The sequence below is a fragment of the Mustela putorius genome, unplaced genomic scaffold, assembly GCF_011764305.1.
Source record: "Mustela putorius furo isolate JIRA1106 unplaced genomic scaffold, ASM1176430v1.1 tig00003834_pilon_pilon_pilon, whole genome shotgun sequence".
NCBI classification, from domain to species: Eukaryota; Metazoa; Chordata; class Mammalia; order Carnivora; family Mustelidae; genus Mustela; species Mustela putorius.
The window spans coordinates 47,468,040-47,495,278 of NW_025421987.1; the positions used below are offsets into that span (position 1 = coordinate 47,468,040).

General features: G+C 34.8%; 1 protein-coding gene across 2 annotated transcripts in view; it reads right to left on the bottom strand.

Moving 5' to 3' along the window:
* ATR (ATR serine/threonine kinase) overlaps positions 1-27,239 on the bottom strand; it is a 91,626-nt gene that overhangs the window by 23,794 nt on the left and 40,593 nt on the right. For both annotated transcript variants that reach the window (XM_004754475.3, XM_004754476.3), the window contains 14 exons: positions 26,192-26,398; positions 25,104-25,217; positions 22,379-22,494; positions 20,213-20,333; positions 19,050-19,187; positions 16,914-17,124; positions 14,050-14,228; positions 11,142-11,306; positions 10,001-10,092; positions 6,637-6,728; positions 6,024-6,201; positions 4,185-4,364; positions 3,583-3,742; positions 935-1,114 (listed from right to left, as the gene is read on the bottom strand). In XM_004754475.3, coding sequence (XP_004754532.1) covers positions 935-1,114; positions 3,583-3,742; positions 4,185-4,364; positions 6,024-6,201; positions 6,637-6,728; positions 10,001-10,092; positions 11,142-11,306; positions 14,050-14,228; positions 16,914-17,124; positions 19,050-19,187; positions 20,213-20,333; positions 22,379-22,494; positions 25,104-25,217; positions 26,192-26,398 — 2,133 coding nt within the window. The remainder of the gene's footprint in view (positions 1-934; positions 1,115-3,582; positions 3,743-4,184; positions 4,365-6,023; positions 6,202-6,636; positions 6,729-10,000; positions 10,093-11,141; positions 11,307-14,049; positions 14,229-16,913; positions 17,125-19,049; positions 19,188-20,212; positions 20,334-22,378; positions 22,495-25,103; positions 25,218-26,191; positions 26,399-27,239) is intronic.

Sequence of the window (27,239 nt, forward strand, 5' to 3'; positions counted from 1 at the left end):
GCTTTTCCAACTGAGCCAGTCAGATGCGACCCCCATCCTACAGATTTTGTTATGTCAGATTTTATTATCATTCAGTTTATTATAATTATTTTATCATTACAGATAACTTCTCAATTTCCACTGCAACTTCTTCTTTGACTCATGGGTTATTAGGAAGTATCTCCCTTATAACACCATTCATGTAAAGTTTAATACTTAGTAAGGAAGGTATGCATTGTGTTTCTTTAAAAAATTTCAGAATACAGTATGGTTAACTTTGAGGAGGGTGAAAGGGTGGATCCTAGAGTGTTAATAATGTTCTACTTTTTGACCTGGGTGGTGGTTTCTTGAGTGTATTTCCTTTGTGTTAATTCTTATTATGTTCTCCACATATTAAAAAGTAAAAAAGTTTCCTGGCTATTTTTTTTTTTTAAGGTTTTATTTATTTATTTGACAGACAGAGATCACAAGTAGGCAGAGAGGCAGGCAGAGAGAGAGGAGGAAGCAGGCTCCCTGCTGAGCAGAGAGCCCGATGTGGGACTCGATCCCAGGACCCTGAGATCATGACCTGAGCCGAAGGCAGCGGCTTAACCCACTGAGCCACCCAGGCACCCTCCTGGCTATTTTTATACATGTGTTCTTCCATATGGACTTTAAAATCATTTTATACATTTTTCTGAGGCACCTCGGTAGCTCAGTTGGATAAGTGTCTGCCTTTGGTTCAGGTCATGATCCCAGATTCCTGGGATGGAGCCCCACATATGGCTCCCTGCTTGGCCAAGAGCCTGCTTTTCCCTCTCCCGTTGCCTGCTGCTCCCCCTGCTTGTGTGCTCTCTCTGTCAAATAAATAAATAAAATCTTTAAAAATAAATAAAATAAAATCATTTTATACATTTTCAAAATTTAAAAAAAAAAGATTGAGTTCTTAATGAAACTGCATTATACATGTACTTGCCTTATATTTTTTCATAACTGCATTGCTTTCAAAGTTAGCTGTTTCTTCCATAAATCGGCCCACTAGTAGCATAGCTCGGCCATGGATTAACATGTTCTTACTCTCAGTTGGTGTTTTATTCTCAGGAAAACACAATTCAACACCCTTCTGAAGAACAATTAGTGCCTGATGAACATCACCCTAAAAGGAAAATGGCAACAACAAGCCTTTTAAGATATTTCTGTTTTCTGAAAAACAAAGTCATTAGTACTTGAAGTTCATTAAGTATGTTTTATGTATAAATTTTTAAATTTCATGTTCATCTCTCATTTCCCTCCTACGAAAGTAAAATCTTAAAAAGGAAGCATTGCTTCATTTCATAGAGAACTCATATTCATTCATCTATTCACTCATTTTTATGGTCAATAGAAGTACAAGGAACTGAAGATATATATAGATGACTGGGGCTAAACAAACATGAATAAATCAAAATTTCTGGCTTAATAAAGTTCATAATCAAGTGAGGAAACAGATAATGTAAAACAGCAATACAACGTTAAAAACTATTAACAGAGGAAAATATATAGGTATTACTAAGGACAGAGAAGGGAATCCCCTAAATCTATGTGAAGATAAAGAAAAATGAAGGAGAACAGCATTCAGGAAAATGAGAAAAATTTGAATTAGGTTTTAAAGAATGAGTAGCAATCTTCCTGGAAGTGAGTGAATTCAGGGAAGGACATTCTTGGTAAAAGAAGTAACAATTTGGGGCGCCTAGATGGCTCAGTGGGTTAAAACCTCTGCCTTCGGCTCAGGTCATGATCTCAAGGTCCTGGGATAGAGCCCCACATCGGGCTCTCTGCTCAGCAGGGATCCTGTTTCCCTCTCTCTCTCTGCCTGCTTCTCTGCCTACTTGTGATCTCTGTCTGTAAAATGAATAAATAAAATCTTTAAAAAAAAAAAAAGAAGTAATAATTTGGAGCACCTCGGTAGCTCAGTCCGTTAAGCATCTGACTCTCAATCTTAGCTCACGTCTTGATCTCAGGGTTAAGGAAAAAAAAAAAGGAATAATAAGTCTACTTGGAAAAGGTGAATTTTAGCTAAAGCCCAAAGGATTTGAGGTAGTGAGTGATACATGAAGCTGAAGAGGTGGACTGGAACTCAATCAGAAAAAGCCTTGTATACTTTCTAGAGTTCAGACTTCAACATAAAGGGATGAAGAATACTTCAAAAAATTTTAATAAGAGGAGCTACATAATTCAATGTGCATTTTAAAAAGATCACAAACTAGAGTCATGTGCATAGAGAAATAGGGAGACTGAAATAAAAAGGCTATTAATATTATTAGAGGCTATAAATGCTAAGAGCATGAATGAAAGCACAGATAAGTAAGAGAAGACTCAAAAGATGTTTTCTTTTTAACTTTCAAATATGCAATAAGTCATTATTAACTACAGTTACTATGCTGTACAGTATACTATGACTTATTTATTTTATAACTTGAAGTTTGTATCAAAATATCAAAAGATGGGGTGCCTAGGTGGCTCAGTTGGTAGGGCATGGAACTCTTTTTTTTTCTTTAAAGAGAGTGTGTGTGAGGTTCTATCTCACAACCCTGAGATCATGAGATCATGATCTGAGCTAAAATCAAGAGTCAGAAGATTAACCAGCTGAGTCACCCAGGCACCCCAAGCCTGCAACTCTTGATCTCAGGGTTGTGAGTTTGAGATTCAGGTTGGAGGTAGAGTTTACTTGAAGAAAAAAAATCAAAAGATATTTCGAAGGAAAATTTAGTCTCCACCTGCAGGTGGAAATGAGGGAGAGGAAGAAGTTCAAAATGATGCCTAGATTTGTGTCTTAGATGAGAGGATACAAAGAATTCTATTTAGAAAAACAAAGAATATAGGAGAAGCAGTTATTGAATGGTAAATCATCAACTGCATTTTGAACACATTGAATTTAAGGTATTACAATACATAGACTAGTACTAGCTCAGAAAACGACCAGCTTCTGACAAGTATAGGCTGAATCATTATTTTTGCCTCCGTAATCACAGATGGAACCAGCTGTAGCTGCTAAATGTCAACTTCAGAACATGCAATGCTTACAACTAATTCTAGACTGGTTGCAAGCATAAGGAGATATGTAAGTAATAACAATTTAAATCTGGCGCATAATCTTTGCAAGTAGTTCAGATACTCAAAAAGTCTCCTTTTCATTACTATTGCTTCAACCTAGGAATGGCTAGGAACTTTTTTTCTTATACTAAGTCTTTTCTGATAGGCTAGATCAGAAATTAATCTTGACAATACAAGTGGACTAATTATCTACCAAGGATGTTGGTAGTGAACAATGTTACTTTCATTTAAGAAATATTTTTTGAGTGCCTACTATGTGCTCCACATATATATATGGGAGGTAAAAGCAAAGTAAAAATTGGCTGCTTCCCTCAAGGGGAAAAAAAAAGGAAAAGAGATGAAAACTGAAAGAACTGCACTTTCAACTTGAAATGGAAAGACATTTAGGAACTTCAGGAAAGAAGGAATAGTTTCTTCTTATGGTAGAATTATGGTAGAATGATAAAAGACGACAGAAAATGACTCTTAATGTGGATTAGCGATAATCTACAATAGAATACATATACATGAGGACGTTCTCTTGGCCATTACCTTGGACCATAGCCACTTTGCCCTTTCGACATACAGTTCGGCAAGTCGTGATTCTCCAGCATTAAGGAGAGCATTGTAGGCTGTCTGGTGGTGACCGGCTTTTCTAGCTACTCTGGCACTCTGTAGCCAGCATTCTCCAACCATTTCATTGTAATCTGGTCTATATGAATGTGACAAAAACAGGGGGAAAGAGCATTAAGTATATTCAACAATTTAACTAAAAATATCTCTTCCTAACATGGAACCTTCTCAATTACTATTTCAAAGAAATCAAAGAAGATTAATTTGTTAAAAAACTGATTTTAATTTTCTTAGCGTGTTTAATTTTTTCAGTAATAAGTCTATGAAAACTCTAATACTGACTTGTATCTGTATCTCTCCCAGATATTTTAACAATAAAAATGATACACTGCATATGAAAGTAATTTTCAAGCTCTAGGTTCATTTCAACTTACACAGTACTGCTTTGACAAATTATAACAGAAAAATATATATTGGAGAAAAAATTAAGAAAGATAAATACTTCCAAGTAATATGCAAATATAAATATAATAGAAATTCATGATTACTGACATGCAAAAAAAAAAAGAAATATGAAAAACCTTTTGTTGAGACTTAATAAAGCTCTCCGGAGAGCCAGGATGGGCTCTTTGGCTCTGTAGGAATTCTGGGTCATTTCTAGTCGAGCTACCCAGTTTAGAGAATCTTCTTGAGAACTGTCACCTGGCAACTGGTGAAAAAGTGGTCTGATGCTATGCTCCAACTCACACAACATGTGCAACCTGGAGACAGATAGAGCCCATGTTAAAATGTTATCATATTCAGCCTATTAATCTCATATACAAAGTAAACACTCAAATTAGCCATGAAGAATCTGAAATGTGGGGGCATCTGGGTGGCTCAGTAGGTTATGCCTCTGCCTTCGGCTCAAGTCATGAGCCCTAGGGTCCTGGGACTGAGCTGCGCGCATCAGGCTCTCTGCTCAACAGGGAGCCTCCTTTCCACCCTGCTCTCTCTGCCTGCCTTGTCATCTCTATCCGTCAAACAAATAAATAAAATCTTAAAAAAAAAAAGGGGAATCTGAAATGTGAGGTTTTCTTTGGAAGAACTTTAGCCATTATATATTCTTGGTATATAAACAGTAACATTTTTATCTATTTAAATTGGATATAAAACACAACTTATGTTGATTCAAATGTTTAGTGGTTTGCTATGGTCCCCAAATCCCTATTAATTAAATTGGAGAAGAGTATATAAAACTAAATTCAAGTGTATGAAAATCAAATTTTATTACCTATATAACAACAAAAATATATATATAGGTCCATTATAATAAAAAGAAATATGTGCATATACTGCACATAGTAGATGCTGGAATGATGGAAACACTCATGACACACACTACCTTTTTTCCATTTATAATACTCAGTGTCTATGACTCAGTGTTCAAGGACACAGTTGAGCAGCTACAGAAAAGAATCTCAGTGGTCCAATCTACAGTTTCATTAAGCTACTACCAAAGGGGCCAATACAAACTACAGTAAATTCTTCTAAATTAAAGAAAAAAAAAATGTTCTGAAGTATTTTTTAAATTATAACATCTATTATTTTCCTCAGGTGAACTAACATACCTGAAATGTTTTTCATTTTCTTCCTTACCTCTAAAAGTTAATTTTCCTTTCTACTAGATAATGCCTATATTTTTGGCGAGGAAAATGTCAAATGCATTTCTAAATAAGAAGGAGAAGAAACTAACAAGTACTGAGCACCAAAGTGCCAGGGCACAGAGGTCTACACTGCTTAGGTTAGTTACAGAGCAAGTACAATATGACATTACAAAAGGATGAATATAAAATATTTTTCTTATTTTTTAGAAGTCTCTCATAATTCCCTTTCCAATGAAAGGAATATGTATTAGAATATTTTTTAAAAACTAAAGGGTGAGGGGCACCTGGGTGGCTCAGTTGGTACAGCATGTGACTCTTGATCTCAGGGTTGTGAGTTCGAGTCCCATGGTGGGCATAGAGATTACTTAAAAACTAAACAAAACAAAACAAATATAAGGTGATTTGAGATAAAGGAATAAAAGAGCCATTGTGGGGACGCCTGGGTGGCTCAGTTGGTTAAGCAGCTGCCTTCGGCTCAGGTCATGATCCCAGCGTCCTGGGATCGAGTCCCACATCGGGCTCTTTGCTCCGCAGGGAGCCTGCTTCTCCCTCTGACTCTGCCTTCCACTCTGTCTGCCTATGCTCTCTCTCGCTCACTCTCTCTCTGACAAATAAATAAATAAAATCTTTAAAAAAAAAAAAAAAAGAGCCATTGTGTGTAGATACACAGGATACCAAATATACTATCACTTATTTACTAACCAAAATGTTCCAAGTCTGTGTCAGAAGACAAGTTATACACCAGGAATATAAAGATGGAAACCCCGCATATACCTCACAATATATTCATATCCTCGTTGGTAAGAGCCTCTTTCAAAGCTTGCAGCTGAAAGAGGTACAATTTGTTCTGCTCTCACTAGTTTCAGCGTGTCATAAAAAGCTGTGATATCTCTTTTTTTGGCTGATAATAATAGCTGTCCCAGTCTGACACTCCATGTTGTAGATTTCCCATCTGAAAAATAAACGTAAAGCCCCTAAACAAGCTTTATTTCATTTGGTAAAATGGTCAGCAGAAATACTGAAACAGATGGTTTCATTATACTTTGAAAAACTGAACAAGGCAATTATAAGACAAGCTGAAAGATTAATTATAGATGTTACTTAGCTACTTAAGTCTGAATATTTATAGGATATTAAAATTGTTTGTCTTGGGTGCCTTCATGGCTCAGTGGGTTAAAGCCTCTGCCTTCGGCTCAGGTCATAATCCCAGGGTCCTGGAATTGAGCCCCAGATTGGTCTCTCCGCTTAGTGGGAAGCCTGCTTTCCTTCCTCTCTCTCTGCCTGCCTCTCTGCCTATTTGTCATCTCTGTCTGTCAAATAAATAAAAAAAAAACCTTCAAAACTGCTTATATTATATAATATATTATATTATAAGAAGCAATTTTACCTGCTGCCAAATAGTTTTCCACCAAATCCCACTGTGACAATTTCCAAGCTGCTTCCACTCTGTATGTGTTTAATTCATCTGTCCATTCAGACCTATTAAGAGAAACCAGTATCAAATAAACTTTATTTAAAGTGGCATTTAGAGATTTTTTGTTTTAGAACTCCATTTATTGTATTTATTTATTGCTCTATTTACTGTATTATATTGTATTTTGTACTTAGATACAAAATAATTATCTCTATCCAAAATAACCCCCAATTTTTATTCTTTCTATTCCCCCAAGACATTTTTTTTCAATAATTACTTCTAACAGGGCCATTTAAATATGCCATTCCTTAACAAATTAAATTGTGCCACATAGGAGCACCTTGGTGGCTCAGGTATTAAGTGTCTGCCTTTGGCTCAGGTCGTGATCCCAGGGTCCTGGAATTAAGACCCACATTGAGCTCCTGCTCAGCGGGAAACCTGCTTCTCCCTCTCATCCTCCCCCTGCTTGTATCTTCTTTCTTGCTCTGTCTCTCTCTGTCAAATAAATAAATAAAATCTTAGAAAAAAATCTTTATAAAAAAATAAATTGTGCTATATTAGAAGAGAAATCGATGCCTGGATAATTACAAAGTGCAGTTTACAATTTACACTTACAAAGGGCAGGAAGGAAAAAGAGTCAACTGCATATATACACATTTAGAGGTAAGGAATTCTCAGAACTTGGGACTGCTGAATTAAATTTAAGGCAAAAATATAGGAGCCCGTGGGTAGGTCAGGGACAACTGGGGAGTATCTAGGACACTCAGTAAAAAGGGCTTAAGAAAGTTAAAATGGGGGCACCTGGGTGGCTCAGTTGGGTGGGCGTCCAACTCGGTTTCAGCTCATATCGTGATCTTGGGGTCCCGTGATTGAGCCAAGGGCTTAACAGGCTACCTGCTCAATGAGGAATCTGCTTGCCCCCCTCCCATTTCTCCCTGTGCGTGCTCTCTCTCTAAAATAAATAAGTAAAATTAAAAAAAAAAAATATCTACAAATGATGTGTCAATGGCATAACAGATACAAAATTTTGCTATGTAAAATATATATTATTAAACTATTTTTAGTGACTTTAAAATTTGGGTTTGTAAAACTGGTATACTATTAGTAATTATTTTTTCTAAGCATTCTACTTATGTGACATTAAGATGGGGTAGTGATATTTTATATCATGACTGCACAGAAGAAGGTAGACTTTCCCCATATTTCCTTTTTATCAATTACACCATTTGAGTTATCTGCTATATGCTACACATCGGGCTAAGCACATTTTTCCATTTAATTATTTAATAACACTGAAAGATACACATATTCTCATATTATAAACACGGTAGAAGAATCAGAGAGGCAAGGATCAATGTCCTTAAAAGTCTTCCTTGCTCTTTCTGTAGTTAAACACATTTTTAAAAATTTAATAAATGAGTCAAGCTTTTACTGGAAAAAAACAAAACAAAACTTATTTATAGCAGCATAAATACTGACTACCTTCCTTCTAAATACAAATTACACCAAAAACAATATAACAAGGATAGAATATATTAGAAATGTAGTTTTTGAAAGTCCAGTTGTGAATAACTTTATAAACTCATCATCAGGTGCCAAAATATCAAAATTTTAAGAAAAAAATCTGAGTAGAATTAGCGGGATTTGCTATCTAGAGGGGATGTGTCGTAAGAAGCATTATACCAAGAAGTACTAAAAGGCAGTGAAGATCAGGCTGTGAGAACTTATCCATAAGAATACATAAATGAAAAACAGTAATACAGTCGGAGTGCCTTGGTGGCTCAGTGGGTTAAGCCTCTCTCTGCCTTCGGCTCAGGTCATGATCTCTGAGTCCTGGGATTAAGACCCACATCAGGCTGTCTGCTTCCCGCCCCCCTCTCTGCCTGCCTCTCTGCCTACTTGTGATCTCCATCTGTCAAATAAATAAACCTTTAAAAAAAATAGTAATACAGTTAATAATTTTAAATATTTGCTTAAATGCAAATATTCTCCCCAAAGAAAATACATGCCCTCAACAACCATTTGATCCAACAGGACAGAAAAATCTCGACCGAATATTGACACTTGACTTTTCACAGCTCAAAGATCGAGAGGCTCCAAAAAGAAGACAAGAGGAGTCTAACTGTCCAGCATGCATTATTAGGAAACCTGACACCTAGGCTTGAGCCATGACAAACAAATCTTCCCAAAGTAATTATAAGGTCTCTCAACTAACCTAGAGAAACATCTAAAACATATAATCACTCTTTCTCTGCCTCTGCAAAGCTTCTTCCCTCATTTCATAAATCCCATTACTGTGAAACCATCTGATTAAAACTGAGCTTCTCTGTTCTCAAACATTATATAACTGTGGTTTTTACAAACAGGTTGGAATTACAGAAACTATACTTAGGGGACACCTGGGTGGCTCAGTTGATTAAGCAGCTGCCTTTGGCACAGGTCATGATCCCAGGGTCCTGGAACCAAGTCCCACATCAGGCTCCTTGCTCGGCGGGGAGCCTGGTTCTCCCTCTGCCTACTGCTCCCCTTACTTGTGCATGTTCTCTCTTTTTCTCTGACAAATAAATAAAAATCTCTAAAAAACAAAAACAAAAAACTATACTCAGAAGAACTGTTTTGAGAGTCCTAACTAATAACCGTGGCCAGTTTTTTTTAACTGTTTTGTTAACCAAGATACCATCCTTTTGATCAGATCTCACTGCCCATAATTGTCAGTCGGCATCTGGTAAATTTAACAAGAAGTACATCTTCTAGCTCTCCAAGCAAGACAGCTTCAAGAGCAGAACCAACCTTCACAGTTACTCCTCAGACCAAAAGACCTGTGTAGCCTTAATCTTTATTACACATACGTACTACTTTTTTCCATCATTCGGTTTGCTGTAACAAACCCATTTTCTTTAGCAAAGGAAGGCAGCTTTCATTTTTATCAATCCTTTAGGGAAAAATCAACCCACACAATCTGGAGTGATGTTCTACAAATCAGTAACAAGGTTTTCCCCTCCCCAACAAAGAAAATAACTGGAGTTGATAATGTAGACAGAGCTTAGATACTTTTTGGATACATTCTTATGAGCCTCACCAACACCAGGTGAGCTTTGGAAGGTTTCAATCTTAAAGCAAATATAATTCAAGGTTGACTCTTGGGACAGAAGATGAGCTGTTAAGTGCTAAATCAACTTACAGCAAAGTAGAAAAAAATATTTTTTTTGTATCTCCAACACCATGAAAACATAAAAAAGATTTCATTTCTTCAATAATTATATCAACTCAATTCACTAATTAAAATTTTCCCATTCAGATATAATAACAAAAGAAAATCATTCTTTAAAAATTTTACCTGTTAGCATGTACTCCATTCACCTGAGTGATTACAGTAGACAGCTGACCAAGACCTAACATGGACTTCACTACCCCATGATAATGAATGATCTAGAAATTTAAAAATATTTAAAATAGCAATGATCATTTCAAATACACCTTAGGAAACAAGGACAGTTTAACTGATATTCATTAAAATGTATTATTTGCTTAACAAATATTATTATTTGTTCAGCCACTGACTTGCTTGGCCTAATGGCAAAGTGCCCAACAATAACCTAACACATGTGAATATTAAAAAAATACATACACAACCTAAAAAATTCTCAGACTGAATTATTTTTTTCCAGATTCACTCTAATTTTTGGTTCAAATCAAATATAAAAGTAAGAAGTACTCTTTAATATTTTATTTAAAGATTATAGGCAATACTATTTCTCACACAAAAATTGAAACTCCAAGTTCACAATAACATTAATACAGATTTAGGGCGTCAATAACTAAAAATTACATAGGACAACGCAGTATTCTTTAAAATTGAAAACAAGATTGTGACAAATAAAGACCTTGTACATTGAGCTTTTGAGAAAATGAACATGTCAAATACAACAAAAAGCAATAATCCACGATTACAGAGAATCTAAGCCAAGATTATAAATCAATAATTCTAAACTCTCTTCCTATCCTCGTAAACATGAGATATATTAACATGCCCTCATTATAATTATAGCTTATTGATTCTAAGGGATCATTTCAGAAATTCACAGATGATAGTAGGGGGCATATAAAATGTCAAAATGTTTCCTAGGCTGTAGAGAATCACAATTATTATTAAAAAATTGACACACGTGTTATACTTTTTATTGCATACTAAAATTGTATACATTTGAGTAACTGGACACACAGCTTAATACAAATATAATCCTCAACAAACCTCATTCATTTGGGGGATTTTCTGAGGTCACAGAAACTCGGCATTGAAGGGATTATTGGGATCATCTCACATCTTTGATTTTATGAATCAGGAAACTCAAGCTCAGAGATGATTAACTATTTTCTAGACACATTGTGACACTAATAGAGACAGTACTGAAACAAAGATTTCCAGAGTTCCTAGTTCAGGGCCTTTTCATTATGTTGCCTTTCGTTTATTATCTTACCTGGTCTGGTTCTAGCTGAATAGCCCTGTCATAACACGCAGTAGCATCCCTCAGTAAGCCAATGCTTTCATGTTCAAGGATCTGTTCTTTCAGAGATGGTTCTGCCTTTCGAATTGCGCTTACTCCAGCTACTCCATCTGGTTCATGCATAGCAGCATACAATTTCTTTGTTCAACCATAACAAAACAATTAAATAAGAGGAAGAAAAAAACACAACTAGAAATAAAACTATTAAGATGACCAGTTTATGAGAAGAGAGCATATGAGAATTTTTCTCAAAGCAACAGTATTTGTTTCAAGGCAAACTTCACAATAAACTTACAAAAAACCAATTTCCAGGCATCCTATTATTTTAACACCTTTGTTCTATGTAAATGCAAATCTACATTAGTAATTGTTACTGATGAGTTATAAAGAACAGCAGCAAGGTCCTGAACTCTCTTTAATCCAACTTATGATAAATTCTGTTGAATAAAGTTTATAAGTGTTACAAAATTTTTAAGTAAGTATTTTAATATATTGATATAGAGATGCCTCAAATCTGAGTTTGACAGAGATACTCAGGTTTAAGATAAAAATTTGGCAGCAATCAGTACAAAGATGTTTTTTAAAGACTCAGAAAAGGGCATGATTTAGTGAATGAACAGGGTGAGGGAGGAGAAAACAGGGGAAGGGAAGGAAACTGGAGTGCTTCCATATTAATAGAGGAAGAAGGAACAAACGAAACTGAGAAGAGAAACCAGGCTAGTTTACAGGAAGCTGGACAGTGTGACGTCCCAGAAGCCATGAAATAAAAGCAAACATCTTTTTAAAAAATATTGTATTTATTTATTTGACAGAAAGAGACCACAAGTAGGCAGAGAGGCAAGCAGAGAGAGAGGGGGAAGCAGGCTCCCTGCTGAGCAGAGAGCCCAATGTGGGGCTCGATCCCAGGACCCTGAGATCACGACCCAAGCCTAAGGCAAAGGCTTTAATCCATTGAGCCACGCAGGTGTCCCAAAAGCAAATGTCTTAATGATAAAGGAATGGTCAAATGATTCTGTGAGATTAAGAAAATGAGAAATGGGAAACATTTACTGGATTTGGTAACATGGAGGCAATTGATTTTCTTAGCAAGAGCAGTATCAGTGGAATAGAGAAAAGTCTTGTTGGAATGGTCAATGAATGGGAAGTAAAGTGAATACAGAGAACAGAAACAGTTCTTTTAAAACTGGCTATAAAGGGGGACAGAGAGATGGGCAGTATCTGAAGGAGAATGTATGACCAAGGGAATTATTAAAATTAAGATGGAAGATACAAGAGCATGTCTATATACTGCAGTTGAGGAAGATAAATTACTGATACTAGAGAAAGCAAAAACATTGGAGGACTGAAATCAAGAACATAAACACAAAGACTGAATTTTGACAGGGAAGGATCCTTCGTTAGGAATAACTTAAGAAAAAAGGATATGGTGCAAAAGTCAGTGTATTTTCAAATTTGGTGGACATCTAGCTTCCATTTTCTCAATGATGATAAAACAAGACTACTAGTTCAGAGTGAGTAAGGTAGAAGCTGAGAAAGGAGAAAAAATGCTCATCCTGAAGAGCAACAAGGTAGGCTTACTAAGAAACATAGATGGACTGAAGGCAGTATTAAAGAGTCCTGCTGAGGTCACAGATTACAAACTTAAAGTAAAAGCAGTTAAAAATCCACTGTGACGTTTCTCCAGCAATGTTCAACTGCTTAAATGCAAGACACTGGCAAGAAAGATGGGGGAGTTTATCCAAGGACAATATTTTACAAAGTAAGTATCACACAGATTAAGAAAGATAAGGGTGAACATCTTTGTAAGGAAATGATTTTAATAAAGAACAATAGGCTCAAAGCTAGGCAAGAAGAAAAATAAAGACAGGAGAAGGCTAATATTCATCCCAAGACGACAAGCTACTGGGGTGCTTGGCTGGCACAGTAGGAGGAGCATAAAACTCTTGATCTCAGGATTATGAGTTCGAGCCCCATGTTGAGTGTAGAGGTTACTTAAATGAATAATGGAAACTTAAAAAAAAAAAAAGACTTATAGTCTTTTTTAAGCTACTAATTTTTCGGTTTCTCACTACTTTGTGTTTTTGATTTAAAAAAAAGTCTACTTATTTTGACCTCTTATTTAATCCCCTGTATTAGCCCCACCTTCCCCTTTTTTTCCTTCCCTACACAATCAAAATACTATCACCTAAACCATTATTTCACCAGCACCGTCATGCCCAATTCCTGTTACAACCAGCACATCCCCCTTCCTACCCACCCCAAATTCAGGGTCACATATCTCCTAAGAATAACAGTGGCCTGCTTCTCTTGCATCATTGCTATTTCAAACTTTCCCTCCATGACAGTCATAGTCATTTAGCTAAAATACCATTTTGACCATAGCACTTCCCTGGTTAAAATCCTCTAAGAATTTTGGACAATTTAAAAGGTCCTCTATGTTGTATACTATCTCTGCCCAAATCTTTATCTGTCCTCTGCCATTACCAAACTGACACTTTACTCTTTAGCTCAAACCACATTTTTTCCCAACTCCAAACAGATGCCTCTGAAATATCTTACCTCCTTCTTTCACCTATCTACCATCCATTCTTTGAGACCCAGCTTAGACATTGTCTCTAAGAAGCCCATACTGACCTCTTGCTCACTCCCATCTCCTACCCTATCCCACACAGAGGATAACCTAAGTGCCCTTCCTGAGGACAACAGCTATATCACCCAACACCAAATTGATGTTTATCTCTCGCTACTAATCTGTAAGCTTCTAAAGTGCTTATAAATATCTAGTAGCTAGCACAGCACCTAAAACACTCAATAAAATGAACATAAACAAAAAATACTGGAAATGTTAAGTATCATTAAATTTACTGTATTAATTTCAAACCTGTAAAAATCCAAGATGCTCTTGAATATTTTGTTTCTTTTCTGTAATAAATGATTCAAAGTGCATTACAGCTCGTGTATATGCTTTGGAGCGAAAGGAAGCTACTGCCAGGGTATCCTGAGGTATGAGGTCTAGAAAACGAGTTACACTCTGATAGTCTTCATAATCCGCAGTAGATACTAGATTATAAAAAGACAATTGAGTGATTAAAGACTTATAAAATGAAATTTTAAGACTGTCGATTTACACATACATTTAATTCTAATTATATTTAAATACAGTAAATACAATAATTACTTAAATACATTTAAATTCTAATTTATTGAAATTCAATTTAGTTCACTAAATAAATTCATCCAAATATATTAGAGTTTCATACTTAGAATGTAACTACCAGAGAATTATTCAGAGCATTCTTGCTCCAACTCCACCATTATCACTCACCTTACTTGGAATATTTAACTTACTTGAGCTTGTTTCCTCATATATAAAAGGGCAATACGAATATTGTCCTGCCTTCCTTACAATGTTGTTATGAGGATTAAAGTAAATCTGTATTATACCATATCATTTCACTCATATGTGGAATTTAAGAAACGAATGAACAAAGGGGGGAAAAAAGAGAGCAGACCAAGAAACAGACTCTTTAGAGCACAAACTGATGGTTACCAGAGGAGAGGTGGCTTGAGGGATGGATGAAATAGATGATGGGAGCTAAGGAGTGCACCTGTGATGAGCACCGGGTGATATATGGAAGTGCTGAATCACTATATTGTACACCTGAAACTAATATTACACTCTGTGTTAAGTAGCTAAAATTTAAATAAAAATTTTTAAAAAACTAAAAAAAGAGTAAATCTGTATTAAGTGTTGAAAAGACACAAAGATGACATAACAGATACAAAGATGATTTATTAATGATAATTGCAAAAACACTGATAAAGTGTAACAGTAGGGAAAAAGCAGAATTACAAAATAGCTTCTTTTTAAAGTTTAGAATTGTTAACAATCTACTTTTTTCCCTCTGTTGCCACATAAACAATACAACTGTTTTAATGAAAATTCAAAGTAGAAGTGCCATTGAAATAAAATCACGAATACCTTAGGGTACTTTTTTTTCAAGAATCTAAGAAAAGACTTAAATTGGAAGCTTCAAAATGAGGACAGTCCAATTTATGAATTCCTATTTAAAACTTATAAATTTTAGTAGCAATTCATAACAGTATGTACAGAACAGGGAACAAAAATAAGTTTCTTCAAAATTTTAAAAATCAAGATGGTAAATTTAAAAGCGATTATATTTAAAATAAGTCCTTGATTCAATCAAAATTTGTAGATCAAATTATGAGAAATGTTAAAAATATTTTATTTTTGAACCATTACAAATGTTATTCTTAAAAGTTAGTGTATTTCCCTTGTAATGTTAATGTTAGTAGGAATGGCAACAGAGGTTGTATTTGGTTTTATTTATTTATTTATTTGTTTGTTTTTTAAATATTTGTATTTATTTATTTGACATAGAGAGAGAGATTGTAAGTAGGCAGAGAGGCAAGCCGATGGAGAGGACGAAGCAGGCTCCCCCCTGAGCAGAGAGCCTGATGCAAGGCTCGATCCCAGGACACTGAGATCATGACCTGAGCTGAAGGCAGTGGCTTGAGCCACCCAGGCGCCCCTGTATTTGGTTTTATAGAACCATTTACACATGCAGAAACAGGAATAAACATCAAATTGTTAAATCAATGGAAAACATATTAATAAGCAGCCACAGTCCTCAGGAAAACAATCCCCCAGATATTTGTTTGCAAGTCCAAAAACTTTTATAAAAATCAGCGATTGTGCTTAACAATAGGACTGTATGTGTTTTCCTCACATATATGGACAAGAGGGAGACACAAACTGAGAACTCCGTAAGTGAAGGTCTCTAAGGATTGTTAAACAGTCAATTTTTCAATTACTCTCAAAGTCTAGGTGGCAAAACGTGATTTCCTTTCAAATAGCTGAGATATACAGAAGCAGAATGATAATGATTCTGCTCATTAAATGCTTCTATCCTGGGGCATTTTTAACTCTAATAAGATTCCACTTTTAGTCACCTTAGTGGGAGTTGTAATATCACAGGAAAAAAACTGCATATATTTGGTATAGCAGGGTGTAATGCTGTAATGTGTATTAAGCATATTTGGAGAGACCTCTGGATATCAAACACTACCAGAGACAGGAAAAACAAAAAAATGAAATGAATAGAAAGTAGAAAAATAGGCCATGAAATGAAATTAACAGCTCTTCTGAAATTTAAAACTTACCTGTGAAAAAGATCACAGAGTATCTCATAAGCAAAAAAGGATAAAGAATACTACATATATATGTATGTATATGCTTGTATGTTTAGATACGTGTATACACAGTACACTGAGGGGACACAATAAATATACACAGTACACTGAGGAGACATGGAGTAAACAGTTTAGCAGTGAAGGGTCAATTATTAACAATATTAACATGTCATTTATTTCACATTTTACAATTTATATATTCACCATTTCATTTAATCCTCAGTCCTCTAAGGAAAATAATAGTAATCCTGTGTTATACAAAGAAAAATTAGGCATCTGTCTTGCCTAAGGTAGTGAGAGTAGAATTTTTTTTTTTTTTTTTTTTTTGAGAGTAGAATTTAAAGAGAAGTTTTCTGACTATAAATTCTGGTTTTTTCTTGGTGAAAGGGCTACCTCAGAGGGTAGGAGGAAATATGCAGGAAAACAAACATAGATCTTTTAAAAAGCTAATGCTTAAATTACAGAATTGATAAGGAGGTAGCTAACTGGTTAATAACTAAGAGAAGAAAATAAACACAAGTTATGACTCACCTACTGAGTCTAATTTATCTCTGTTTGATTTGCTTTGAGGAAATTTCTCTGCATTCAGTGCCTGAAATTTGTGCCTTGCCCACTGTGTGAGATGGTCAAGCATGGAGAACACAGTTTGTGTACTGAGCTGACACAGATCAGATGCACTGTCTTGGGTACTTATGGTATGTTGATCATCATGCTTTAGAACTGCCATAATTTCTGCATAAACCTAAAAAGAATTCATTTTATGGTTAATAATGCATCATGTAGTATCATTTTGCTATTATCTTACATGTGAGACCAAGCACTCTTAGGCAACTATAAGCAGAAGATATGAATTTAGTCTCTAATAAAATTTTAAATGTAGAATACCATATAAACCAATGGTTCTCTTTTTTGGAATACACCTTTTTTGGATGGAGTCCCACATTGGGCTCCCTGCTCAGCGGGAGCCTGCTTCTCTCTCTGCCTCTGCCTGCCACTCTGCCTGCTTGTGTGCTCTCTCTCTCTCTGATAAATCAATCAATCAAAATCTTTTAAAAAAACCCACTAATTTGAAAAGAAAAAAAAAAGAAAATATCTACACATCAAAAAAAAATTTTTTTTAAGATCTTATTTATTGGGGCGCCTGGGTGGCTCAGTGGGTTAAAGCCTCTGCCTTCGGCTCAGGTCATGATCCCAGGGTCCTGGGATCAAGCCCCGCATCGGGCTCTCTGCTGGGCAGGGAGCCTGCTTCCTCCTCTCTCTCTGCCTGCCTCTCTGCTGCTTGTGATCTGTCTGTCAAATGAATGAATAAAATCTTAAAAAAAAAAAAAAAAAAAGATCTTATTTATTTATTTGACACAGAGAGAGTGTGCAAGCGGGGGGATTAGCAGGAAAGGGAGAAGCAGACTCCCTGCCAAGCAGGGAGCCTGATGTGGGCAGGGCGCCATTCCAGGATCCTGGGATTGTGACCTGAGCTGAAGGCAGATGCTTATCCAACTGAGCCACCCAAGTGCCCCTGAAAATATACATTTCAAATTAGTATCAATGATGATCTCTGGAGATATGAGATCAGGAATGGTAGTCAAAGGGTACACTTTCATTTGTATAATTCAAATATTTACATTAAGAACATAGTAATATGCTACTTATGCTATTAAAAATAATCATTTTGGGGAGCACCTGGGTGGCTCCATTGGTTAAGCATCCAACTCTTGATCCTTTTGGTTCAGGTCATAATTGGAGGGTCATGGGATCAAGCCCTACATTGGGCTCTGCATTCAGCCCTGTGTTGGACACCCTTTCCCCTGTCTTTCCCCCTAATCCTATTTCCTCTCTCTCCCTCAAATAAGTAAATAAATCTGGGAAAAAAAACTTTTTTTTTAAAAGAAATGTTATATGTATGTGATTAAAAAAAGAAACTTTACAAAGTATAGTAAAACAAAAAGTAAAATATTCTCCCTCCCCTATCCTTTTTTTAAAAAAAGATTTTATTTATTTATTTGACAGAGAGAGAGAGAGATCACAAGTAGGTAATGAGGCAGGCGGCGGGGGGTGGGGGAGACATAGGCTCCCCCCTGAGCTCGATTCTAGGACCCTAGGATCATGAGCTAAGCCAAAGGCAGAGGCTTAACCCACTGAGCCACTCAGGTGCCCCTCCCTCCCCTATCTTAATCCATATACTATTCACCAAGAAAAACCACTATCAGTAAGTTCTTATGTATTCTTTATTTCAGAAAGTTCTATATATATTTGGGCATATATAATATACTTTTTCTAATTTTCTAAACTAATTATTCAATAAATAAAAGGTTAAAAAGATTTTTCAGAATAAGACATTATATACACAGCCAGCCATATACTGATCAGTATTTCCTAACATTTAGCTTTTTTTCTTTTTTTTTTTTTTTATATTTTATTCACTTATTTGACAGATAGAGATCACTAGCAGGCAGAGAGGGAGGCAGAGAAAGAGGGGGAAACAGGCTCCATGTTGAGCAGAGAGCCCCATGTGGGGCTCAATCCCAGGACCCTGAGATCATGACCTGAGCTGAAGGCAAAGGTTTTAACCCATTGAACCACCCAGGCGCCCCACATTTAGCTTTTCTAATACTAATTACTAGTGGACAAATGTTTGGACAAACAGAAATCAAATAAAATGGTATCTCTCACCTCTTGCTGATCTTCCTGATTACAACCCAACAAGACATACACTAGAATATGTGGAAGAAGATAGATGGTCACCTTGAAATCATGTTTCATCATAATGCTACAACAGGTGAAGATTTTACTAGCAAGATCATGCCGAACCTGTAAATCAAAATTGTTTAGGATAGTACTTTTACTCTATTGATTAGTGTAAAAAAAAAAAAAAAAAAAAAAAAACACACACACATGAGATAATTTATCATTGCGGAGAGGGTATTCTTATACGAAGAGGGGCACACACACTCATGCAAGAGGATGTCAGATCACCACCTCTCTGGTCACTCTAAATATCTCAAAATGCCTGAACTGCTGTGACCCCTAAAGGCAATGTCAATCACCTCAACATAAATGGCCTCTCCCATTTAGTTAATTTTTAGATGCATAATGTTTTGTTACAGATTAACCTCCCTAATTACAGTATCTTTTACTTAGCTAACATTAAATTCAGTGTACTAACTCCCTGAGCACACAGATGAGTAAAGTAACCAAAATGTGTACTCTGGGCCAGTATATTAAGTATATGACACAGATTTTTAATAAGTTATGAACAGTAATTAACTATAGAAAAAAAAAAGAAAGAAATAGAAAACTAAATTACTTGGGATTAAAGTCAAATTTTATTGTTACGATTTAATGTCAGATTTGCCAACATTACTGTTCTCTTTTTAAATTTAAAGATTTTTCCTTCTCAAATATAAACACTTCACTTAAAATATAACAACAACAAAAAACTAAACTAAATCAAAGATTCCGTATCTGGAAGTAATTAATTTAATGGTATTCTACATTTCACATAATATATTTTCAGTATGTTCAAAAAATACAAGAAACTTAGAGTGCCTGTGTGACTTGATTGGTCATTTTTTAAACAGTATCATTTCAGGATGCAAAATGAACAGACATAATGTAATAGAAATTTTGCAAAGACCATAATTATTTGCCTGATAAAATAATTACCCTCTTACCCAGAAACTAGTAACAATACAGAAAATGCTACTATTAGTAAACAGTTTCTATAGAAATTTCTACCACTACCAGCACACATATTTCAATACCTGCTATTTATGCTATACATTCAGATAGGTGTTCTGGTTTCATTTAACTAATTCTCAACAGAGTTCTCTTACCTTTGTTATAAGATAACCTGCCCAAGATGCTGACCATTCTGCAAAGTTATTACCTAATTTACTCAAGTAAATTGGCTTCTTTACTCCAGACCAATCTGTTGACTTCTGAGAACTCTTATATCTGTAATTTCAAAAATTTGTTGATTAAAATACACATATATCCACCTGTTGAGAATTTTAGTATAAAACATACAAAGAACTACATCAACTCCTTCACTGATTACCCCACTACTGCCTTGCTTTACTAAACTATGGTTAAAGACACTACTCTTCTGATTTCCTTGTTAATAATGGGGTGGAAAGTCACTCCTGTATACCCCAAGTACTTTAGAGGATTTGAGTCTGCCTCCTCCTCTTCCTTGGTGCTCCTTTCTGATCCTTCCAACTCCATTCTGTATAAGAAAGACTTGTTCCTCCGAGGTTCAAGCCTCTCAGGCGTATCATTCTCTACTCCTTATGATGGGCATCTATTAAACTCGCTGATTATCAAACTCACTGATAACTTTAGTACATCTCTGTGTTTCCTTTCCTCCCTAAGTCTTACCATTCCAAGTGAATTTAATGGCTGGCGGGACCAACTAATCAAACTCAAAACTTCTCAGTGATTTTCTCTTCTACTTCTTTATCAGGACTTCCTTGCCAATACAAAAAAATTTCTTCATTTCCAAAATGAACTACTTAGATATCTTACTCTACAGCCATAGCTTCCAAAATTTCTAGTTCTTTCACCCAGTTATACAAGCACATTGACTCTCTATCACTGGGATGTTGTGTTCCTTGACTCTGTTAAATTCTCTTGATCTGTAAATACTTTTCTTTCATTACTTTTCTTAACCAACGTGGTCTTCATGGTCCTTCATTTCCTAAGACCTTTCATTTCATTTAGTAAGAACTCTCTTATTAATATTTTCTACCTACTCCATTGCCCCACTGTTTTTATCAGCTGTACCCATCTGTTTCTACACATAAAACATTCTAAATTTAAATAAAGAAATATCTACCAAATAAGTATCCAAACTTAAGGTCTTTTATAAAGAATTTACTACAAGGCTAGGACTATACCAGGGCTCAAAGAAGTGATTTTCCCAAGGTCACATATCTAATAAGTATATGACCTAGTGTACTTCATAGTTTCTAGTTAAAAATAATTTATAATTTTATAGATTTCAATCAGTCTTTCCCTTTTAAGATTTTATTTGTCAGAGAGAGAAAGAGAAGGCACAAGCAGGGGGAGTGGCAGGCAGAGTGAGCAGCAGTCTCCCTGCTGAGCAAGCAGCCCAATGTGGGACTCAGTCCTGGGATCATGACCTGAGCCAAAGGCAGATGAGATGCTTAACCCACTAAACCACCCAGGTGTTCAGATTTCAATCAGTCCTAACAAAATTATTAAAATTGAAAAAGAGGTCTGTGTGTGTGTGTGTGTATATATATATGTATTTATGTATTTTTATGTATATATGTATTATGTATTTATGTATTATTTATGTATATATGTATTTTTTTTTCTAAAGAAGAGGGAGAAAATACCTTCATGAAAAGAAATTGGAGAGTTGAAATTTCTACTCTGTAGTTGGGGTTACTAGTAGCTTTGGAACTAGCTTTAAACTCTTAAATTTCTTTATTAATTATGCCTATCAAAAGCTTATTAAACTCATATTCAATTTAAAATGGATTCTTTCAAAGTATTACTGACCGAATTTAAGAAAATCAATCCTTTTATAGTTTCAATAAATTCATCTAAATACTTAAAATTACAGAATTTAACCAATGAGCAGACTGTACTTTTCACCTTGACATTATAGGCATAGTCACAGTGGAAAATACATACTAGACTACTGAAAATACTTTCAATGCTAAAAAATTATCTCAAAAATAACATTAATTTTATGGGGCGCCTAGGTGGCTCAGTTGGTTGTGTGTGACTCTTGGTTTCAGCTCAGGTCAGTCTCATGCGTCATGGGATCAGGCCCCATACTGGGCTCTGTGCTGAGTGGGGAGTCTGGTTGAAGATTCTCTCTCCCTCTCTCTCTGCCTCTCCCCCCAACTCCCACACATGCATGCTCTCTTGCTCTCTCTAAAATGAATAAATAAATTTTTTTAAAAATGACATTAATTTTATAAAGTTAAAAATAATTTTATAAAAATGGTTTTATTGAGTTTACAGACCTAGTATTTAGATGAGGTTCCAGGATTTCCCGAACATGCTCAGGAAATCTCCTCCACAACTGGTAACCGGGGCCATCAGTCTGCATCTCTCTACAGTCATAAATAGAAAGTAACTCCTACAAATACATATTTTACATTTGTAAATCTATAGTGAAGAAGATAAATCTTTATACTCACCAATATTCTATACATAATGGTTACAAAAATAATTTTTAAATACATAGAATTTAAAATTTTGGAGTTGTGAACTTGCTTAGGATATCTATTTTAATAATGCTTAAAACCATTTAGGTGACTTACTTAAGGTCACAAAGCTGTGACTACGCACTATTTGAACATGAAGGTAGTTTATGTTCTATACATCTAATATGTACTATAATATAAGATTAAGAGCTATTTGGAGGGAAATGTGAAATTGTCCATATTTGCAGCAGTATAATTCTTTGAATTTGATCTTTTCTGAATTTTAATGAAAACAACTACAAATCCAAAATAGTTTTAAAAAATTCAAGATATCTCAAATTCTGTGTATAAAATACCGAGCTTAAAATTGTGAAAAGAAGGGGTGCCTGGCTAGCTCAGCAGGAAGAACATGAAACTCTTGATCTCAGAGTTCAAGCCCCATGTTAAGAGTAGGTTTACTTAAAAAGAAACTGTGAAAAGAGCATGCAAATGTTAAAGACCAATTAACTATTCAGGCCACCAAATTAAATGGTTTTATTTTACTTTCCTGAAAATAGTAAAATAAAATACTGATAAATGAAAAAAGATCTTTGTCTCTAGTATTAATATTCAAAAAGAGACAAACATGTTAGGGTATTATATCTTTTATCACCAAATTACTCTTTCTTTCCAATTCCACTGAACATGACCATGACCATATGTAATAGATGTATTTCTAATATTTATAAATATAAGCACTGTCTAGTAAAAACACATACTTCATACTTATATTTAGTATTTTTTAGTAAAAGTAAGGAAGCATCTGAAAAGTTCAAATACAAAAATATCCAGAATCCACTTTCATTTTACTTTAAAATAATAATAAAATTTTGTTTGAAGCCACATTTTTTTCACGGGGCAAAGTCACTCTAGCTAATAACAAACCCTCTTACGTAGATCAGCAATTCTCTCTCTTTTTGGAGGGGACCATTTATACTCTTAAAAAGACCAATATACTTAACAATTGTAGACCTTGCTTCATATTTCATTGAAAAAACAGATGCGATTCAAAGAAACTTCCATTACTTCCACCTACATATCTACCCAGACTGGCACTATCAGTATCAGTGCCCATATGCTTTCTCTACTCTTACTACAGATGAAATGCTTTTGTTTTTAATTAAGGCTACCCCCCACTTGCACACTATGTTCCACATCTTTCTATTAAAAGTAGTATTATATCAATTCCTTCCTACATCATCTATTCTCCTTTTCGCTGAATTATATGATTTACATGTAAGCATACTATTATTTCTCCTATCTTCACTCCTCTTTTCTCCCCAGTTACTATTTCATTCTTCCACTCTCTCTTAAAGACACTTTCTTGTCTTCTGGAACACCACATTTTCCTACCTTACTGGCAGCTCCTTCAGTTTTCTTACCTGTTCCCTCCTTTTCTCACTGATCTCTCAATGCCCAGAGCTCAATTACTAAAATCTTTTTACCTGTACTCCTTCTCTTGATCATTTTATCCAGGATCATAATTTTAAATACTATCTCTATAATGAATACCTCCAAATTTATATCTGAAACTCAAACCACTCACCATGAATTCCAGACCTGAATATCTAACAAAACAAAACAAAACAAAATTTTTTTAAACACATAAATTTTTGAAAAAAAATTATGAAAAAGGGCAAAAAAGCCAAACTGGAAAAATATTTACCACATGTATGATTTACAAAGGGTTAATTTCTACTATATACAAATAAGTATAATAAATAGTAATAAAAATTAAATCTGTACCAAGAGAACAGGCTAAGATCATCTAGAGAAAATTTGCCAAAAAAAGCAATAAATATATAAAGAATGATATACCTCTCTCATAATTAAATGCTATTCAAGTAAAATGGTACTATTTTTCATCTGTCACATTGATAGATTAAAAATTCTGAAAAAGGCCGGTTTGTCAAAGAAGTATAAACTGGTGAAACTTTTTTTGATAAAATTTATCAAATGTAAATTCTGTACTTGCTCTGTGACATATTTTAACTTCTAGACATTTATATTATTGCTATATTCACTCAAGTACTCAGAAATATATGTATGTTCTCTGATGTATTTCTTAGAAAAGCGAGAAAACTGAATACATTTTAAGTGTGTTAAATAAATTTCTTAAACAAATTATGGTACATCCATATTGAATATTGAGTTATTGAAAAGAATGAATTAGAGACCTATGTACTGAAATGGAAAATTACCCAATACAGACTATGGAATACAAAAGAAAATCAAATTACAGAACATCGTAAGTAGTATGATCTCCTTGTGTGGTGGAAAAGACAAATATATTTGTTAAATACTCTGAAAATTTTCTGAAGTATCTATAATGATGTCAAGAGAGTACATTTCTATACTCTGAAATTTTGTCATGAACTTATATTATGATCATTATGAACTCTGATAATGATAGCTTACAAAAATAAGTTTTCAACATACAGATTTACAACTTTCTTACTAGAATTTAGTAACACAAGCCAGTACTGACCATACATACTCTTACCTGAATGGCGTAAGCAGCTGAATCTTGAGCCCGGCTATTATCTGCATATGCGAGGTAAGCTCTTGTTAGTTCCATCAATAATCCAAAGGCGAAGCTTGAATCTTCTACTCCAGTCTCAAAAAAAAGAAAAAATCATGGATAAAGTGTATAAACTTTTTTAAACTGTACTGTGTCTTACTTGGTTAATTTACCTAATTTACTTAGTTACCTAGGTGAATTTAACTCAAAAAAAGAAAGGACACTAAGGTTTACACTAGGTTTGATATCAAGGCTAAGACATAATCTGTACCCAAGAAACCAAATTTAAGGCTCTATTTAGGCTACTTATAAAGAGTATTAGAAACAATCGACTCTTGCATAGCTCCAACAAGTTTCACTTTTTTGTTTTGTTCTATTGTTGCTGTTGCTAAAGATTTTATTTTTAAGTAATCTCTACACTCAATGTGGGGTTCAAACTCATGACCCTGAGATCGAGAGTCAGTCACATGATCTTCCAACTAAACCAGCCAATTGCCCCTCATTTTTCTTTTTTTTAACCTTTAAAAAGAAAACTGCACATATAGCATTTCCTAAATTGCATGCTATAGAGGCCTGGTCATTTGAGACACTCCAAGAAGTAATTTTACCATACCCTCCTCTTGGATGTGCATAGTGCACACATTAAACGATATAGTAGATGTTCTATTTGATTTTGTTTTACAGGATATCTTAAAACATATTTGACCATGGAAACTTTTCTATACATTCACTATTATGACACCCTGAGAAATTAGTTTCTAATGAAAATACTTAGCAATAGTGTTGAAATAGTAGTATTTAAATAATTAATTAGGTTTTAACTATTTGTCATCATTAGGTTGGGAAGCTTTTAAAAAGAACACAGCACACTAGTCTTGACTCTAGCTTTATTGTTTTTGGCACTAGATCCTGGCACATAGTATTAAGGAATAAACTCTGAAGTTACCTAAATTGTCTAGTTTAGATCATGTTGCCACTGAGGATAACCTGAAGAATTTTTTGTAAACGAAATACAGAAATTCAAATGGGACAGAGGACTCTTCTTGTCATTCCAAATTACCATTACTTACCACAAATGTAAAATCTTTTCCTTGGCTTTCAGTTGTTGAGAAATCTAGTCGACCTGGATCTATTGCCCCCAATTCCCCTAAACATTCTCCACAGAGCAACCGAGCTTGAGAGTTTGCATCTTGGCAACCTTTCAAAAGCACTGTCACCAACTGTGAGATAACAGGTTCCACTGTTTCACTATCTGTTGCATATTTTATCAGTTTTTCCTGAAAGCAGAAAGAAAATTTTTACGTAATTTCTATAAACTAGTATATTTTCCTAACTAGAAAGCTTAAAATATTAAGAATATATGACATAAACATTAACAAAATTAAATTCCTATATCTGCAGAGTTCACATAATATAGTTCACAATACATTCTGTAGGATTATAATCATTATTATAGGAAGTTTTAATCCTTAATCCACTAAACAGTTACTGAGTATTATTACATTAGTATACAAAAATAAGTAAAACACAGACTTCCAACAAGTTCCCAGTCCAAGTGGAAAACAGACATGTAAATAAGTAATTAAAATATCATATACGTTATGTACAATAACAAATATATTTACAAGGTAAGAGAGCAATCAAGAAAATAAAAAAGAGGGCGCCTGGGTGGCTCTGTTGGTTGAGCAACTGCCTTCGGTTTAGGTCACGGTCCTGGAGTCCCAGGATCGAGTCCCGCATCGGGCTGCCAGCTCCATGGGGAGTCTGCTTCTCCCTCTGACCTTCTCGCCTCTCATGTTCTCTCTCACTGTCTCTCTCTCTCAAATAAATAAATAAAATCTTAAAAAAAAATAAAATAAAATAAAAAAGATCTCAGGGTAACATTTCAAGGATAGAGGATAGATACTTAAGTAAATAAGTCAACAAGGAACAGCTATTATTTAAAACAAGCAGACTGAAGTGTATATAAAACCAGCAGAGGAGAAAAAAATAACAAGAAAAGGGTTCCATGGTGATGAGAAACAAAATGTTGCTTCAAGGAATCTTTTTTATCAATTTCCTGAGGATGCTGTAATGGAAACCTGTTAAGTAAGAAAAGACTATTTTCAAGGCAGTGGA